At 41.2% G+C, this 17,075-nt stretch overlaps 1 protein-coding gene across 13 annotated transcripts in view; it reads left to right on the top strand.

Annotated features, from left to right (window-relative positions):
- fryl (furry homolog, like) overlaps positions 1-17,075 on the top strand; it is a 109,253-nt gene that overhangs the window by 58,142 nt on the left and 34,036 nt on the right. For 7 of the 13 annotated variants that reach the window (XM_038300126.1, XM_038300125.1, XM_038300119.1 and 4 more), the window contains 25 exons: positions 248-292; positions 4,582-4,685; positions 5,032-5,140; positions 5,234-5,320; positions 5,398-5,569; positions 5,665-5,797; positions 5,883-5,990; positions 6,098-6,335; positions 6,407-6,601; positions 9,286-9,372; positions 9,451-9,719; positions 9,854-10,061; positions 10,200-10,324; positions 10,599-10,656; positions 10,753-10,844; positions 10,929-11,101; positions 11,179-11,339; positions 11,419-11,529; positions 13,296-13,450; positions 13,543-13,642; positions 13,735-13,903; positions 14,021-14,289; positions 14,372-14,512; positions 14,591-14,759; positions 14,970-15,054. In XM_038300126.1, coding sequence (XP_038156054.1) covers positions 248-292; positions 4,582-4,685; positions 5,032-5,140; positions 5,234-5,320; positions 5,398-5,569; positions 5,665-5,797; positions 5,883-5,990; positions 6,098-6,335; positions 6,407-6,601; positions 9,286-9,372; positions 9,451-9,719; positions 9,854-10,061; positions 10,200-10,324; positions 10,599-10,656; positions 10,753-10,844; positions 10,929-11,101; positions 11,179-11,339; positions 11,419-11,529; positions 13,296-13,450; positions 13,543-13,642; positions 13,735-13,903; positions 14,021-14,289; positions 14,372-14,512; positions 14,591-14,759; positions 14,970-15,054 — 3,563 coding nt within the window. Of the gene's footprint in view, positions 1-247; positions 293-4,581; positions 4,686-5,031; positions 5,141-5,233; positions 5,321-5,397; positions 5,570-5,664; positions 5,798-5,882; positions 5,991-6,097; positions 6,345-6,406; positions 6,602-9,285; positions 9,373-9,450; positions 9,720-9,853; positions 10,062-10,199; positions 10,325-10,598; positions 10,657-10,752; positions 10,845-10,928; positions 11,102-11,178; positions 11,340-11,418; positions 11,530-13,295; positions 13,451-13,542; positions 13,643-13,734; positions 13,904-14,020; positions 14,290-14,371; positions 14,513-14,590; positions 14,760-14,969; positions 15,055-17,075 lie in introns of all 13 variants that reach the window. The other 6 variants (XM_038300121.1, XM_038300124.1, XM_038300117.1 and 3 more) reach the window with 5 other exon arrangements.

The raw sequence follows: 17,075 nt of genomic DNA, 5'->3' as shown, positions 1-17,075 counted from the left end.
TTAACCTAAATGAACTGTCATTTTAATAACGCTAACATGCAACTTGATCCCCAAGGGGCATGTTGAACAGTTCACTCTGGCTTTTTCCATTTGACATTATTCATTTTCACAACAGGATATTTCATTTTGTTGCTTTTCTTGTCATATTTGTTCTGTTTTTTTTGTTAATAACTTGCATGTGTCCCTCCCTGAACCCCACATTCTTTGTTTCCTGTCATTTGTTTTTCCTCACGTTGACTCGCTCCAGATGCCGTCTAACAACAGCATCAGAAAGCAGATTGAGACGCTGCAGGTGAGTTATCCGGTGTTGGCGTGTAGCCCGGTGCCCCACCCTCCTGTAACGGTCCAAATCAGGATGTAGGGCAGCCGGTAAAGTTCTGCTTTCTCTGCTGTGGAGCCCTGAGTTTGGCTTTCTTAAAGTTATAGTGAATCTGAGAGTCTGAAGAGAAGTTAAATCATGAAGCACTCAGACATTCTGAGGCTCATGTTTGATTGAACTGGTTTGTTTTCATGCAGCGCTGCCAATTCTTGCCATAGATATAAATTGGGGTTATTGATGTGTTGTTTGGTGGAAAGTGATAATTTGTCTTTCATAGAGATACAGAGAGATGCTTGCAGCTATTTTAGTGTGGTTTTATTTGTATAAATACCTCTGTTGCATAGCTAACATGGTGACCGTTCAATAAATGTAGGAAAACACGTTCATGACAGAGGAGATTGATCTATTAGATATTTGCCATAAAAACTGTCTTTGAAGGTTTTTAAACCTATATGCTACAGAGAAGATGAGAAAAAGACATAAGAGCAAGTTGCAAGTCTAGTGACATTTTTTGTATTAAGAAACCAATTTCTTAGTAGTGTTTTTCTGGATTCTGTTGCCTTTTTTTATCCTCTAGGATCTGAGAAGACTAAAATTCAACTCTGTTAGTGGGGATTACTTGGTGTTTAAACCAGGAAAAAAGTTTGTTTTTGCTTTTCCAGGTGATGGTGGTTAGCACCTGGATGCTTTATGGTGCATTCAGAACAAACACGGTGTCCTCAGTTATTTCCCCGAGCACCGTGGGGAGTTCACCGCTCTACATTTCAGATGCAAACAGTGTTTACACCTCGGAACGCATCATAAATTAGGAGGAGTTTCAGCTGCATGAAACTGAAACCCCACATATATAAAAAAAAATAAAAAAACAATAAAAAAAATAAAAACTCAGCAAATAGACTGAAAGTTTATTGCTTCATTAGTGCAGGTTTGTGCATTTAATATGGTCATTTATAAAAATAAAATGTGCTCTACCCTTGTAACAGAGATATTAAAGATTATTTTTTAGGTCCTCCAGAGGTCAACCATCATTGACCATCAATTAAGTGTAATTTACATCATAGTGGGCATGTTTACCTTATTTAGTGGCTAGAATCATTGTTTAATATGTAGTAACTCATCAACCTCCCAGTTAGGACTTGCCGTTACCCTCGGCAACCCCATGACATTTCCTGTCAAGATCTCACTGTCGGCTTTTCTAAATAAAAATTCAGGTGAAACTTAAATATATAGTGGAGGGTTTTCATTAGTTTTTTAAAAGACCCGCCCTCTCCACTTAAAAAAAAAAAAAAATCCACATACCCAACCCTGTACCTGCTTGGAGAGGGGATGTCTAATAAAAGCGTGCAAGAGCATTCATGAGCCCTTTCACCTTCTGCGAGGTCTTTTTAAAAGTTGCTGTTTGCATCGCACATGCAAGCTCCAAAGAAGATTTGCAATTTTTCCACTGTGTCAGACCCGCCACCGGTAGGGGAAAATGCGTATGAGCATGTAGGACGTGATTGATTGAGAATTAGGAGGACCACTTATTTAGATGATTCACCTGGAAAAATAACATCCTCCTCTATACCTTTAACTGCTGCTACATTTTTCTCTATGAACAAGTTTGGTTCCACTTTGGTTAATCGAGTGTCTGGATGACAATTGTAAATCTACCCATGTAGAAAGCACCACCCTGGGCAGTGGGCAGTGACAAACAGGGCTCTGTAGTGGAGGTAAGGGAGAATCATGAACAGTCCTGCTAGGGCTAAATTAAAACTGCTTTTCTTGATAACCACCTAAAGACCTCTTGAGAGCATCCCTTCTCCTTATCTCTAACTTTGTTAACATTATTTTCTCTGTATTCCATTTAATTGAAAAGAGCTTTTCCTAAAACCAGTCCATACAGTCAGCGATCACCGCTCCTCTCTCTTCATGTGGTGCTGCTGTTTGGCAACACCTCAGCTCTATCTAGAAGCACTGGGAGAGACCAGAGGAGTGAACGCCCTCACCTTGTGGGATTCACTGCTTGCCGCTTCCCCGCCTAGTTTGCATAGCGATGCATGTAAATCCACCACCGTCGCCATAGACAACGTGCTCGGTCTGAATGCACCTTTACAGAGCTTCATGTCTGTTTTGGTTGAAAGTAAATATTCTGCTGATACTCCAAAGAGGTTGATAATTGGGGTATATTGCTATAAAAAAATATATATCGGAAGCTCTTTTTATTATATAAGGTTTCCAAAACTTTTAACTGTGTATCTTTTGATTAGGCTAAAATCTTACTTTCTTGTTTTTATCATACAGAATCAAACATGCACACTGTTGATCTCAGACACCTTGTTTCACTGTGTTTCTTCAAATTAGTGCGTCTAATGGTTCCCTCACATTTGGTTAGAACTGCTGTAACGGGTGACAACACATCTGCATATATGTTGCACTGTAATGGTTCTGGTGCTGCACTTCCACTCTCATTATTTCTGTCCTGGCACAAGTATTGTTTTTTTTTTAAAGCAAACTACAGATTCTGTCTGCACTAAGTTAGAGACAACGGTAGATGAGTAAATGTTTAATGTATGATTGTTCTTGAAGGATTCTCCATCTAAGTCAGGGTTACGTTTGAGTGCAGCCAGTAGACCTTCTCCGTTACTTACGCTGGCTTTGTTAGGTAGGGATGGCTTTGATTAGCCTGATATATTCCCAAAAACCTGATCATGAGGTCAGTTTGTTTTTATCATTTATTCAGTTCTTGCATCACTCTAAATGACAGGATTAATGTGTTTTAGGACTCACATCCAGCAGATCTGTTAAACAAACAAAGGTTTGTTTTCAGTGGATGTTCTGGTTGAAATAGGAATCAGCTGGTGCTAAAATAACAGCCATGATATTTATAAATCAGTAAACCCCTTTGAACCAGTCCCATTTACTTACAGATGGACGCATCCATCACTTGTTACTTGAGAATTTAAACCATCAGGCATCCATTTTCATGTTTATCTAGTTTTCTCAGTGCTGATCTGGTGGCACATCAGCTATCAGACGAATCTTACTGGTTTGCTTTTATAATGAATCACTAGATTTTAGTTTAAATACCTGAAAGCTTGTTTCTGTTTCACCTAGAGTTCACAAAGAACCAAATGATAAAGTTAACACTTAACTTGGGTCAGGAATTCATACGATTCTGATTCCCTTATTGATTCTATGAAACTATACGATTCCTTATCAATTCTCTTATCGATCCTGTGAAACATTGAACTTGGTAAACGCACGGTGACATTCGTCTACCTTCGCCTGCCTCAGCGAAATCAGAAGGCAGTGAACGGGAGCCGCCAGCCTCTTCGCCAGCCAGGCTACCCGTCGCGTCACAGTCATCTAAATCTAATGGAGAAGGCATCCTTTTAATGAAAAAGCATTACTGTACAATTTGTCGAAATAAACTCATCTCCCCCTGATTTAAATAAACGAGCGTCACCTTTCTATTGCTCCCTGAACTGCGAAGCAAATTCTTAGCATGTTTAATAACCCCAAAGAAAGATAGGAAACTGGTTTATTTCCAGAAATGGCAGATGGTTTACTAGGAACCACATTAAACACAGCCATTGATATAAAACTAGCTACTTACTACCAGAGTTGCCTTCCATGCTGGTCGTAAACTTAGCTTTTGTCCGAGAGCATCAAAAACATGACATTCATTAAAATGTATGCCATGTTGTGTGCGCAGGTGTTTCTACATGTTAGATGCATTTCCTCCTGCGGATGTTATTGCCACTTTGCAATGATTGCAAAGCGCCTTGTTGTCATCTTTCTCTTCCTTAAAATGAAGCCAAACTTTTAATCGCTTTGGCCACTTTTGTTCTGCTTTTCTAGACTTACCCCTGGTCACGTCATACTTGCATACTGAATGCCGCGTGCGTAACTTGCATAAAAAACATGACGTAAATCGTGCTGCCCAGCGCTAGGCTCTGGTGCTGCCTGGAATCGTTAAGAGAATCGTTAAGCGAGCTGCCAAACGGTGCCATGGAATTGGAACACACGGATTTCAATTCACATCCCTACACTTAACGCAAACTGCCTTCATTATATTCCAGTTAGTGTATGAAAGTAAGACTTTATAGATAAAAGTAAGAGTTAAGATTATTGTACTGCTGGTCTAGAGGGACTAGTTAATAAGTTTCATTGGTGCTTTACTTTCTTCTCTGGTCTCCCAGGTGAGTGATGAAGTCGTTGACACTAATCTAGCTGCTGACGGTAAAATGTTTGGTTTTTTCATTTTCTCCCATCTATAGAACAAAGATCCCAAAATGTCCCGCGTGGCGCTGGAGTCGCTCTACAGGCTGCTCTGGGTCTACATTATCAGAATCAAGTGTGAGAGTAACACGGTCACACAGAGGTCAGTTGCATAACCTGCTGCAGTTTAACCATTTAGAAGCTTCCATCCAAGCATTGTTTGTAGAACTTGTTCTTATTAAACAATCCTTTTAGAATATAAAGGTTAACAAAACCATTCCTTTTTTTTCTTTTACTTTTACATTTTGTCATATAGAAATCGACAGGCTTAAATGTCAAGGAACTGGTTATACTAATGCTTTTTACAGATTTTTACATCAGTTTTACTTTTTTGTGTTGCATAAAGTCCTGATAAAGTAGACTGAGGTGGAGGTTTTAAAAATGTAAAGTGAATCAGTGAAGTTGTGCGTTCAGTGCTTTATGCTTAACTGCCTGTATTTACTCCTCAGCCGGCTGCTCAGCATCGTGTCAGCACTTTTCCCCAAAGGCTCCCGCAGTGTGGTGCCCAGAGACACGCCCCTCAACATCTTCGTCAAGATCATCCAGTTCATAGCCCAGGTCAGAACTGGAGCCCAAACTCTTAAAAGGAATAACATAAACCCCACGTAGACAGGAATGGGTTTAATTGTCTCGCCTATTGGTTATTTTCAGGAAAGACTTGACTTTGCAATGAAGGAGCTTATCTATGACCTGCTGTGTGTGGGCAAGTCTCACAAAACCTTTACCATCAATCCAGAGGTATGTAATACACCAGATCTAACTATGAGATTAGTTAGAGCTGGTTTCTGTTCTCACTGTGTTTTCTGCTCCATCAGAGGATGAATATTGGTTTGCGAGCATTCCTGGTGATTGCTGATAGCCTGCAGCAGAAAGACGGGGAGCCTCCGATGCCTACCACTGGGATCATCATGCCTTCTGGGAACACGCTGCGGGTCAAAAAGATCTTCCTAAACACCACCCTCACTGACGAGGAAGCAAAAGTGATCGGTAGGTTTGATATTGCAGTATTTTCTCATTGGGCCGGTGTGTATAAATATATACAGTTCTAAGTTGGCTGAGTTTTTTTTTTTCTTCTCCCCCAGGCATGTCAATGTACTATCCACAAGTCAGAAAAGCCTTGGATAACATCCTGCGACACCTGGACAAGGAGGTGGGACGTTCAATGAGCATGACAAGTGTTCAGATGTCTAATAAAGAGCCTGAGGATATGATCACGTATGTAAACCCAACATATATGCATACTGTTGGTTTCCCGCTTGAGCTGCTGGGAATGACTTTCATTTCATCAACTGTGCTGCAGGGGGGAGAGAAAACCAAAGATAGATCTGTTCCGGACATGCGTGGCCGCCATCCCAAGACTCATACCAGATGGCATGAGTAGACAAGAACTAATAGAACTCCTAGCCAAGTAAATTCAACCTCAGTAACCTTCCTCAGATGCATCAGATACTCTTATCTAAGAGCTTTAAGGCTCATCCAATACCTGTTCATACCTGATCTGTTTAACTTCTCCAGGTTGACCATCCACATGGACGAGGAGCTGCGTGGCCTTGCCTTTACAACCCTTCAGGCCCTTATGGTGGATTTCCCTGAGTGGCGGGAGGACGTCCTCTCTGGGTTTGCGTATTTCATAGTCCGAGAGGTAACGGATGTTCACCCCACACTGTTGGACAACGCCGTCAAGATGCTTTTGCAGCTCATCATCCAGTGGAAGCAGGCAGTGCAGAGCAGCAATAAGAACCACGATACACAAGTTAGTCTTGTTAGTATCTTCATGCACCATATTGAAAACGTTATTAAATAGTTTTATTGACATTAATTTAGCCTTTTTTTACCTTAAAGGGCTCAACCAGCAGCCGTTCTCTGTCCTTGGATCGTACCCCACCTTTAGGGGTGCTTCATGTTGTGGAGGGTTTAGCGCTGGTTGTGCTCTGCAGCTGCCGACCCGCCACACGCAAACTAGCAGTCCATGTGTTAAAGGAGGTCCGTGCTTTGCACACAACGCTCGGAATCGGCAAGGTAACACTTCAGATTCTCAGTACCTTTCAAAAGAATTCATGAAATTTTGTATATAGCAGCAAAATGGATTGCTTTCAACTGGGATTTAGTTTGATAAACCCAACACATATATACATAAACAGGCAGGAAATTATTAATTAGGGTGATGAAAATGTTCAACTTTCCATTAGCCTTAACATCACAGCCATTAAAGATCTACACCAGGTTTGAACAAGAAAGGTGTTTAGAGTCAATCCAAATATATCATCAGTGTGCAGCAAGTTAAAGTCTGAAATCTGAGGAGCCCTTTACAATGGTATTTTGCTAGTATGGATTCAGTTATTATTGGTTTATATGCAGAATATGTTTAGGGGAAAAAAAAACATCACATTAGACATGCTAACCTCACCCTAAAGCATGGTGGTGGCAGCATTATGCTGTGTAGATAATTTTCTTAAGCAGGGGCAGTGAAGCTGGTACTGATTGGTTTAAATGGATATAGCTAATAACTTACCTTGCAATCAAGATGACCAATTGAATGCAGAGACGAGTATGACGTCAACGCATCTACCAGAAGTGGAAGGCTGAAGCAAAACAAAGATGGCTGCTCCAGTTTTAGCTTGAAAACAGTCTTATCTCTTTGAAAAACGATCAAAAGGACACCGTGTTTACCTTTGTGGATGGAAAGATGTTTACCAAAATCTGGTACCAAATCTGGTCAGGAGGAAATCCTCCTGACCAGATTTGGTAGGAGTTTGATTTATCAGTTAACTTCTCTAGTTGTGAAACAAATCAAGGATGTGATGCATCTCAGCTCCTACTGCAGCTGTGATTGGCTAAAAACTCAACATGGGAGCCCGTTACCCAATCAGTTTGAACAATTGTACTGAATGTCCCTCCCTTTTATGAACACTTTCTACATGAAGCTTTCCAAAATGAACTACACAATGTGACTGATAGCAGGTTAGCTAATTACAGATGATTGGAGTACATCCTATTAGAGGCTGTAGATGACCTGAGTCTGCTGTTCACCTCATGCCAGGACAACAGCTACAAACACAGACCTGTAATATATGTTAGAAAGATGCTTTTAAAGTAGAGATTGGGATCAAACCTGCTTCCATATCGCAGCTGGTGGATTCTGGGACTGTTGGAGTTACATGGGAAAACATCCTGCTGGTGAACGTCCTCAGACAGTCCGCATTTAAGTTTGAAAACAAGCGCAATTTTTTTTTTTATCAGAGTCACCAGGGCCTCTACTTTCTCTGCAGGATCAGTGCTTGGTGTGTTTCTTTTTTTTTTTTTTTTTTAGATATGATGCTGCTTTTTTTGCAGCGCAACCAGTGAGTTTGCATTAAGGTATTACATCACCTGTTGGTTTGGTAATTTAACAGTCAAATCGAGATTGATCAAGACAGCAGGAAAGATTATGGCCACAACAGCTCCTCTTACTCTGCATGAACTGTGTAACGACTCCTCCAACAGACGGGCAGCTTTAAAGGGATAGTTCGGGATTTTTGACATGAATCTGTATGGCATCCCCATCACCAGTGTCATGCAATCACACTGACTTACCCCTGGCAGCATCCTGTGAGCAGAGTTCTCTTCCAGCTTTGGTCAAGCCGAAAGTAGTCCGGCAGGTTTGCTAGACCCAGCGAAATAAAACGTTTCTCTTCCCAAAACATTATGTGTTCAAAAGAGTGATATTTTTGCATCCCAAAAACATTGTAGTGGAAAAAGTCACACGTCGTTGTCAATTGGTCCTATTTTCTCTCTGTTCGTATCAGTGCGCGCCGTCATTCAGACAGCGAGCTCAACAACAGCCAGATGCATGTCTCCCTCCGCCTAGCTCCTAGCTGGGCGGAGCGAGACATGCATCTGGCTGTTGTCAGGTTAGTAGGCCCTAGCTGTCAGAAGGACGGCGCGCACTGATACGAACAGAGAGAAAATAGGACCAATTGATAACGACGTGTGACTTTTTCCACTACAATGTTTTTGGGATGCAAAAATATCACTCTTTTGAACACATAATGTTTTGGGAAGAGAAACGTTTTATTTCGCTGGGTCTAGCAAACCTGCCGGACTACTTTCGGCTTGACCAAAGCTGGACGAGAACTCTGCTCACAGGACGCTGCCAGGGGTAAGTCAGTGTGATTGCATGACACTGGTGATGGGGATGCCATACAGATTCATGTCAAAAATCCCGAACTATCCCTTTAAAGCTGCGCTACTGTGAATATGCAATACTAGAATTGGGAATACGTTTTCCACAGTAAACACATCCAGTACTAATGTTAACCTACGAAATGAACAGACAGCCAGGGAACCTGGAACATTAACAGTTTAAGGGATGGTTTTATTGATCTATTTATTGGAAGTTACAGATGATGGAAGTAAAACCGTCTTTCTAAAACGTTCATCCCTGCAGAGACGAATAAAGATACTTTGACTTAAAGGAAGTTGGCTGCTGTGGGTTTTATTTAGGGCTATCAGAGTAAAGGGGGTTAAAAACAAATGAATGAAACCCTTTTCAGGATTTATTAACAAAACATTTTCCCCTTTGTTTCATTTATTTTTAATGTTCTGCTTTCTGTTGAAGTATTTGATAAAACATAAAGGAGTTTGCGGTTGCAATAAAAAAGTGAAAAGGTTTGTGAAGGAGTTTCTATATTTAAATCGACTTCATAGACTTTTTTTCTCTTTAGGGAGATGAGGAACTGGCTATTGATGTAATGGACAGATTAAGCGCATCTGTGCTGGAGAGCTTCATTCATCTTACTGGAGCTGACCAGGTAAAATGTTTCCTTTATTACTTCAGCACAAAGCAAACATCAGCACATCATATGAAACCTTTGTGTTTTTCCTTGCAGACCAACTTGCTGTATTGTCCCAGTGGGATCGAGCTCCAAACACTAGCAGAGTGGAGTTCCTCTCCCATCAGTCACCAGTTTGATGTGGTGAGCCCCTCGCACATCTGGGTGTTTGCCCACGTCACGCAGGGCCAAGACCCCTGGGTCATCAGCTTCTCCAGCTATCTGCGGCAGGAGAACCTGCCCAAACATTGCCCCACTGCACTCAACTACGCCTGGATGTTTGCCTACACTCGCCTTCAGCTGTTGTCTCCACAAGTTGACATTAAGTATGTTTTTCTTGTTTTTCTCACTGATTGTTTCTTTCCATAATTAGTGAAGGTGTTATTAGAAAGTGACACATTAAAAAAATCTCCCTGATGTATTTTCAACCTTTTTCTTGTTTTTTTTTCCCCCCTTGCAGTAGTCCCATCAATGCCAAAAAGGTGAACAGTCTCAACAGCAGCGACTCCTACATTGGCCTTTGGAGAAACTACCTGATTCTGTGCTGCAGCTCCGCCTCTTCCTCCTCCTCTTCGTGTTCCTCCTCCTCCACCTCTGGCTCCGTCCGCTGCTCCCCGCCTGAGACGCTGGCGTCAACGCCGGACAGCGGCTACAGTTACGATTCGAAGGTCAGAGGAAAATGCACAAAACTGACCGCTGTTCAAACAAGCAGGATGTTTTATCATGTTTGCTGTTACCATGGCTGCAAACAGAGAATGTGCGGCAGCAGCATTGTGATCTAAGTGTGACAATCTGTGTGTTTATAGATTGTTGGGACTCCGTCCCCCTCCTCCCTGTTTAAACACATCGTTCCTATGATGCGCTCTGAGAGCATGGACATCACCGAGTCTTTGGTGTTGGGGCTGGGCAGGACCAACCCTGCTGTCTTCAGGTAAAGAGAAAATAACATCTGCCCAATACGACCATGTACATCCCAGGGTCCATTTGTATTCTGAATTAAAAAAGGTGAAAATACATCTTTTTTTAAATAATTCTACTTCCAGAGTGTCTAAAGATGCTTTCCATCCACTCTCATTAGCTGAACATCTGCCTTTAGTCTTAAAAATGGGTTAAATAAACCTAAAACTCTGTAATTAACGCGTGTAGATGTTTGGATCTTTGTTTTTTTTTTATTATTGTTTACATTTAAGCCTTTTCTTCTTCAGAGAATTGTTGGAGGAGCTAAACCCGATCATAAAAGAAGCTCTAGAAAGAAGACCAGAAGTAAGTGTGGCTCATTGAGAACTTTATCTGTGCTCCTTTATTCATTTATCTTTCAAGTGAGACTCGGATTTGATGAATTATTTTTCATTTTTCTAGAACATGAAGCGGCGCAGGCGTCGGGACATCCTCAGGGTCCAGCTGGTCCGGATATTTGAGCTACTTGCTGATGCTGGTGTCATCAGCCATGTGTATGTAACCCAAAAATGGAGACCGTCAACGTTTCCTTTCTTAAGGCAGCTTCATGAAGCTTAAAAATGCTCTGTGGTTTTCAGATCAAGTGGAGGTTTGGATGGAGAGAGCCACTCTCTGAACAGCACGCTGCTGGAGTACGTGGATCTCACCAGACAGCTGCTGGAGGCAGAAAACGACAAGGACTCGGACACGCTGAAGGACATTCGCAGTCACTTCAGCGCATTAGTGGCCAACATCATTCAGAATGTTTCAGGTATGGTTTAAGATAAACTGGTGAAATCAAACATAAAAAAAAAATGTCTTTATGAGGCTTTATTTCCTGATTTTCAGTAAACCAGAGGAGGACCATCTTCCCTCAGCAGTCACTGCGACACAGTCTCTTCATGCTGTTTAGTCACTGGGCTGGACCCTTCAGCATCATGTTCACTCCTTTGGATCGCTATAGTGACAGAAATATGCAGATCAACCGCCATCAGTACTGTGCTCTAAAGGTAGACCCGTCTAGAATGACCTAAATATCAGCCTCTCCTGCCATTCTCTCTGTAAACTCGTCCCTGTTTCCTTGTTTAGGCCATGTCTGCTGTGTTATGCTGTGGGCCTGTAGCTGATAATGTCGGTCTGTCCTCGGATGGCTACCTCTACAAGTGGCTGGACAACATTCTGGATTCACATGACAAGAAGGTGAGCGCATTGTTGCTGTTGGTTTGAGCTTTTTTTGCAATGAGCAGACAGCAGTTAAAACTCTTAGCTAGGCTTCCAGTGGACTTTGCAATTTATTTTCCAGGCTTTGTGATTCTGCAAACAGTGGTGTACTCTCTTTACATTCAGAGGCTTACATACACCGATGGTTATGACTGTTAGTGTTCTTTCCCTGCTATTCTCATTCCAAGTGCAGAATAGGAAAGAATGAACTGATAAGCAAGTTTTATTATGCATACCAATTCAAGTACAGATATGGCAGTACTCCCCCACTTGGCAGTCAAACATTCCTTAACAACAAGCATTTTTAGCCATTAACCCTTTCAAGAGAACTCAGTGTAATAATTTGAAAATCTTAACTTTCAAACTAAATGCGTTTGTTAGAGGATAGAACAAGAATTTATTTCTTTTTAAACAAAATATCTATTTTTATGGCAAAAATTAAGGTCATTGTAATGACCAGAAATGGTCTCATGCTCTAATATGGTAAAAAGAAAAAGGTTTTCTGTAAGAAAAAAAAAAAATTTTAATAAATAAATGTATTGTTACAATATAGCCTTATAAGTGGTTATTCCCTTATTAACCAACATTAATACTGATAAAGGCAGTTACATTTTTCATTTAGCGTATTAACTTTTTATACTACTTACATTTCAAATGTTACGGTAGGTAATATCTCACAGTTTGCTGACCAAATTCTGGTCAAATGCCAAAATGATGAATGTAGCAGCATCTTTGCTATGCAAACATAGCTTTTAAACATGACTTTAAGTGTGTTAAGATGGGGGATTCTGTATGATAATTTAATGTCCCTTTGAGATTAATAAAATGATTTTTAATTTTAAACTCCCTTATTTAATATAAGTATGAACAGAGATGGTGCTGCCATGGACACAAGTCTGACTCCAATATAATGACCTTAAACTATGACTGAGATTTTCTGCTTCCACTCACACATTTGTTTTTGTTTTTTTTTTCTAGAAGAAAATAACATTTTTTATTTTATTTTTTTTTTTATGATTGGGTATTAGTAATTGTTGAGTAATCTGGCAACAAACACCAGAGTAGCATGAGGAGTTAGGGTGAACCTTGACTCCTCCTAGCAGCAGCTGTCAAAGCGTGACGGCGGCTCCCCTACTTCACCCCAAACTAGCTAAAGTAGCAGCTAGCTGGGATAGCAGCTGGACTCAGTTTGGTTGTTCTTCTTGAACAATGACCCTAAATTTACACTATATTTATGGAATAATGAAGCTGTTTCTGTAATAGCCCTGGTCTCAAACCCAGTGTTCATTCATAGATTACGGTAAAAAGCCAGGTCAAATACAAGACATTTGGTTAAATAAGCCTCTGAATCATCTTTAATCATCTCTGCATTTTTTAACTAGATATTAGATAGAATTTTATCCATATATTTGAGGCTGTATTTATAATTTTGACAATAAAAAGGTAAAAAATGCCAAAGAGATTCAATCACATGCTATAGGTTCTCGCTTTTAAAATTTGTAGAAGTGTTTTGTTGTGCAATCATTCCACCACAAAAACGCCTTTAACATGCACCAGTAAAACCCAAATGAATGACATTTGTGTTAATAATGCATCTGTTTAAAGTTCTGATCATGGCTGTTTGAGGCGTCCACTTTTTTATCTGTATTTATCTCATAAATATGTAGAAACTTTGACCTTTAAGTCGTTTCTATACCTAAAGAAGTGTTGTCCTAGTTTAGCATTTGCCCTGTTGTGTCCTACAGGTTCACCAGCTGGGTTGTGAGGCTGTAATGTTGTTGCTGGAGCTGAATCCAGACCAGAGCAATCTCATGTTTTGGGCTGTGGATCGATGCTACACCGGCTCACGGCGCGTAGCTGCTGGCTGTTTCAAGGCCATCGCCAATGTCTTTCATAACAGGTACTAAACATTAGCAGGTTGGAATTTAATACTTTTTTCTGGGCTCTTTTTCCATGACTATATATTAAAATCTAACTTTTTTCTTTGTTAAGGGATTATCAGTTTGATACTGTGGTGCTGCTGAACCTGATTCTTTTCAAAGCCGCCGATTCTTCCAGGGAAATCTACGAGGTAGCCATGCAGCTGTTACAGGTCAGTCTGATTCATCACCTCGCTTTGTCAAAAGGCTTTCTTGAGATTTCCCAATAAACGGAGCTCCTCTAATCGGCGCATGTGTGAAACAGATCCTGGAACCAAAGCTTTTCCGTTATGCACACAAACTGGAGATCCAGCGAACAGATGGCATCCTGACTCCCCCATCACCACTTCCACACCTGTACTCCGTGTCTTACTACCAGCTTTCTGAGGAGCTAGCGAGAACATATCCAGAGCTCACTCTACCTATTTTCTCAGGTCAGATGGTTTAGTATAAAGGAGAAAATCCTTCTACACACCCGTCTTGCTGATCTCAAAATATATTTTTTCAGGTTTTAAATATGTTTTTGTTATGTGAAACTGTTCAAAATGCAGAAGTCAGCCAGCGTATCCAGACCGCTCATCCTGGTGGCCGTCAAGTCATGCTGCACTACCTCCTACCTTGGATGAACAATGTGGAGCTGGTCGAATTCAAACCCACCATAAGGCGACCGGAAGACTGCGGTAGCGGCGAGGACGAGGAGGATGGCCAAGACCAGGACATTATGATGGTCAACAGCCGGCGCTGGCTCCGTGGAGAGGGCTGGGGCTCTCCTCGTGCAACAACCATGGTGCTAAACAACCTGATGTTTATGACCGCTAAGGTAAGAGCCAACATTTCTATTCACAGAACTGTTAATGACATTTCCATTATTATAACTGATGACTGATGTTTTTCTCCTGCAGTATGGAGATGAGTTTGCTTGGTCAGAAATCGAGAACGTTTGGACGACGTTAGCAGACAGTTGGCCAAAGAACCTCAGAATCATTCTGCACTTCCTCATCAGTATATCAGGGGTTCGCAGTGACCCCAGCCTCTTGCCCTATGTAAGTTAAAGCCCTTTTCTTTCAGGCGCCGTAGGACAGCCTGGTCATGTGTTCCTCACATGTCTGCTGTGTTCTCAGGTGAAACGGGTGGTGGTTTACTTGGGCAGAGATAAAACTATGCAGCTGCTGGAGGAGTTGATGTGGGAACTTCAGCTGACGGAGCCCGTCAGCTCAGCTGTGACCCACATGGACAACCCCCCTTATTACCGCATCACCTCCAGTTACAAGATCCCCTCAGTTACCTCAGGTGAAAGACTGATAATAACCTATGATTCACACCTTAGAGATGAACTGATCAGAGCTTTAAGGCAGATGTTAATTTTGGATTTGATAAAGGAACATCGCTAGAGGTTGTTTGATAGAGATTTTGTATCCAACAGTAAATGAAGTTGGTAATATTAGCTTTAATTCACATCACAGGTCAGGGATCTGACTGTATTTCTGCCTTCTCCTTCAGGAACAACCTCCAGCAGCAATACCATGGTGCCAGGAAGCGAGGGTCATCATGACAGCAAGAGCAAAGACCCAAACATGGAAGACAGGTACATGCAGGAGGTTCCTATTGAAAGCTTTTCAGTAGGTAACTCTAACGTAACAGGATTAATCTGTATTTAAGGCTGACGTTAACGTCCAGTCTGAGTGGCATCAGCAACATCATCTCTGTATGCAAGCAGTACTTTATGAAATTTTAAACTGAATTGATTATCATTGAGTTTTTTTATTTTACAGAGTAGTCAATTATTATTAGCGGAACATGGAGGTAGGAGACGGTTTACCACCAGTGATCCCACTGTGGGAAACAAGACTGAGATGGAAACATGTTAAACTTGATCAGACATTAAAGGGGTCATAGAATGATTATATTGGGTATTTGGTCCTTAAAGGAATAGTACACCCAAACATGATTAGCCTTCATTTTCTACTCACCCCCATGCTGAACAACACTCTGGAGTACTTTTTTTGATATCTCAAATGCATCTGGAGATCTGGGAGGCTTCTTGCTGTCTGCTGACATTCAAATAATGGAGGTCTATGGCGCCCGAGGCAGAAAGGTCCATAAAAGTCCACAAAAAACGTGTCAATATTCCTCCATACTGTTCGTCCAATGTATTCCAAGTGTCCTGAGTGGGTAGCATCCAGAATTTACTCGAAACGAAGTCATTTAGAATGTTTTTAGAGCATAAACAGTAGTGTATAGGATTTCCTGAAAGCGCGCACATGCACGTTCAGGACGCTACGGAAGCCGGCAGACCAAACCAGATGAAAGTGCGCATTCAGCGTCTGCTCTGCCAATAATGCAAGCGTAGAAGAAGAAATGTGCTGTTTACCTGTGCAAAGAAAGAAACAACGAAAGAAAAATGTCTGAGGACTTCAGTGTTGAGGAAGAGCATGAGTTCTTTGCCGAGCTGAATGCGCTGGTTTGGTCTGCCGGCTTCCGTAGCTTCGTAAACGCGCATGTGCGCGCTTTCAGGAAATCCTATACACTACTGTTTATGCTCTAAAAACATTCTAAATGACTTCGTTTCGAGTAAATTCTGGATGCTACCCACTCAGGACACTTGGAATACATTGGACGAGCAGTATGGAGGAAAATTGACACGTTTTTTGTGGACTTTTATGGGCCTTTCTGTCTCGGTCACCATAGACCTCCATTATTTGAATGTCAGCAGACAGCAAGAAGCCTCCCAGATCTCCAGATGCATTTGAGATATCAAAAAAGTAATCCAGAGTGTTGTTCAGCATGGGGGTGAGTAGAAAATGAAGGCTAATCATGTTTTGGGTGTACTATTCCTTTAAGGTTTCTGAATAGGGTGTGTAACATTGGTTGGGCTGAAAATGACATATTTGCTGTTCTATGAGCCCTAAAAGGAATGAAAAAGACAGGTTTTCTTCCTTTTATGGTATGCTCAAGCACGGGGAATAAGCACAGGGCCGCCATTGTCCAGGCTACCGTCAGCTGATGGCTCGGTTCGAATGCCTGGTCCGGTCCAGTCACCCCCCAAAAAAATAGATGTGTCCTCCTTTTCAGAAACAGAAATCATAGCATTGCTATCAACAGTTTAGCGACAGAATAATACTTGCAGCTTGCGGTTTTGATGGCCTTACGGTCAGAACAGCTTCTCTTTTCAGTAAAAGAAGTTTAGCAAATCCTGCTTTCAACTGTCCAAGATTTTGAAAGCTTTTCATTCTATGAACCCTTTAAGGAAACAACAGAGTAGGGCTGCAGCTATTGATTCTCTTAGTAATCCATTAATCTATTACTTCAAGATGAATTGATAAATCTTATAACATTCATCCATTTATTTTCTCCTGTTTAGTCCTGTCAGGGTCACAGTGCCTATCTCCGGCAGTCTATGAGTAAGAGGCGGGGTACACCTTGGACAGGTCGTCAATCTGTCACAGATCTTATAATATAGTTAACATTCCACGATAAACATTTTAAATATTTGGAAAGAAGAGACTTAAAAAAGTCGATCCAACCTCACAGCTTTGCAGTTTAATCAATAAGGTCTTTATATGTGTATATATATATATATATATATATATATATACACAAGATTAT

This window comes from Cyprinodon tularosa, unplaced genomic scaffold (assembly GCF_016077235.1).
Source record: "Cyprinodon tularosa strain WSP-4 unplaced genomic scaffold, ASM1607723v1 ctg440, whole genome shotgun sequence".
NCBI classification, from domain to species: Eukaryota; Metazoa; Chordata; class Actinopteri; order Cyprinodontiformes; family Cyprinodontidae; genus Cyprinodon; species Cyprinodon tularosa.
This window is presented reverse-complemented; position numbering and strand designations above follow the sequence as displayed.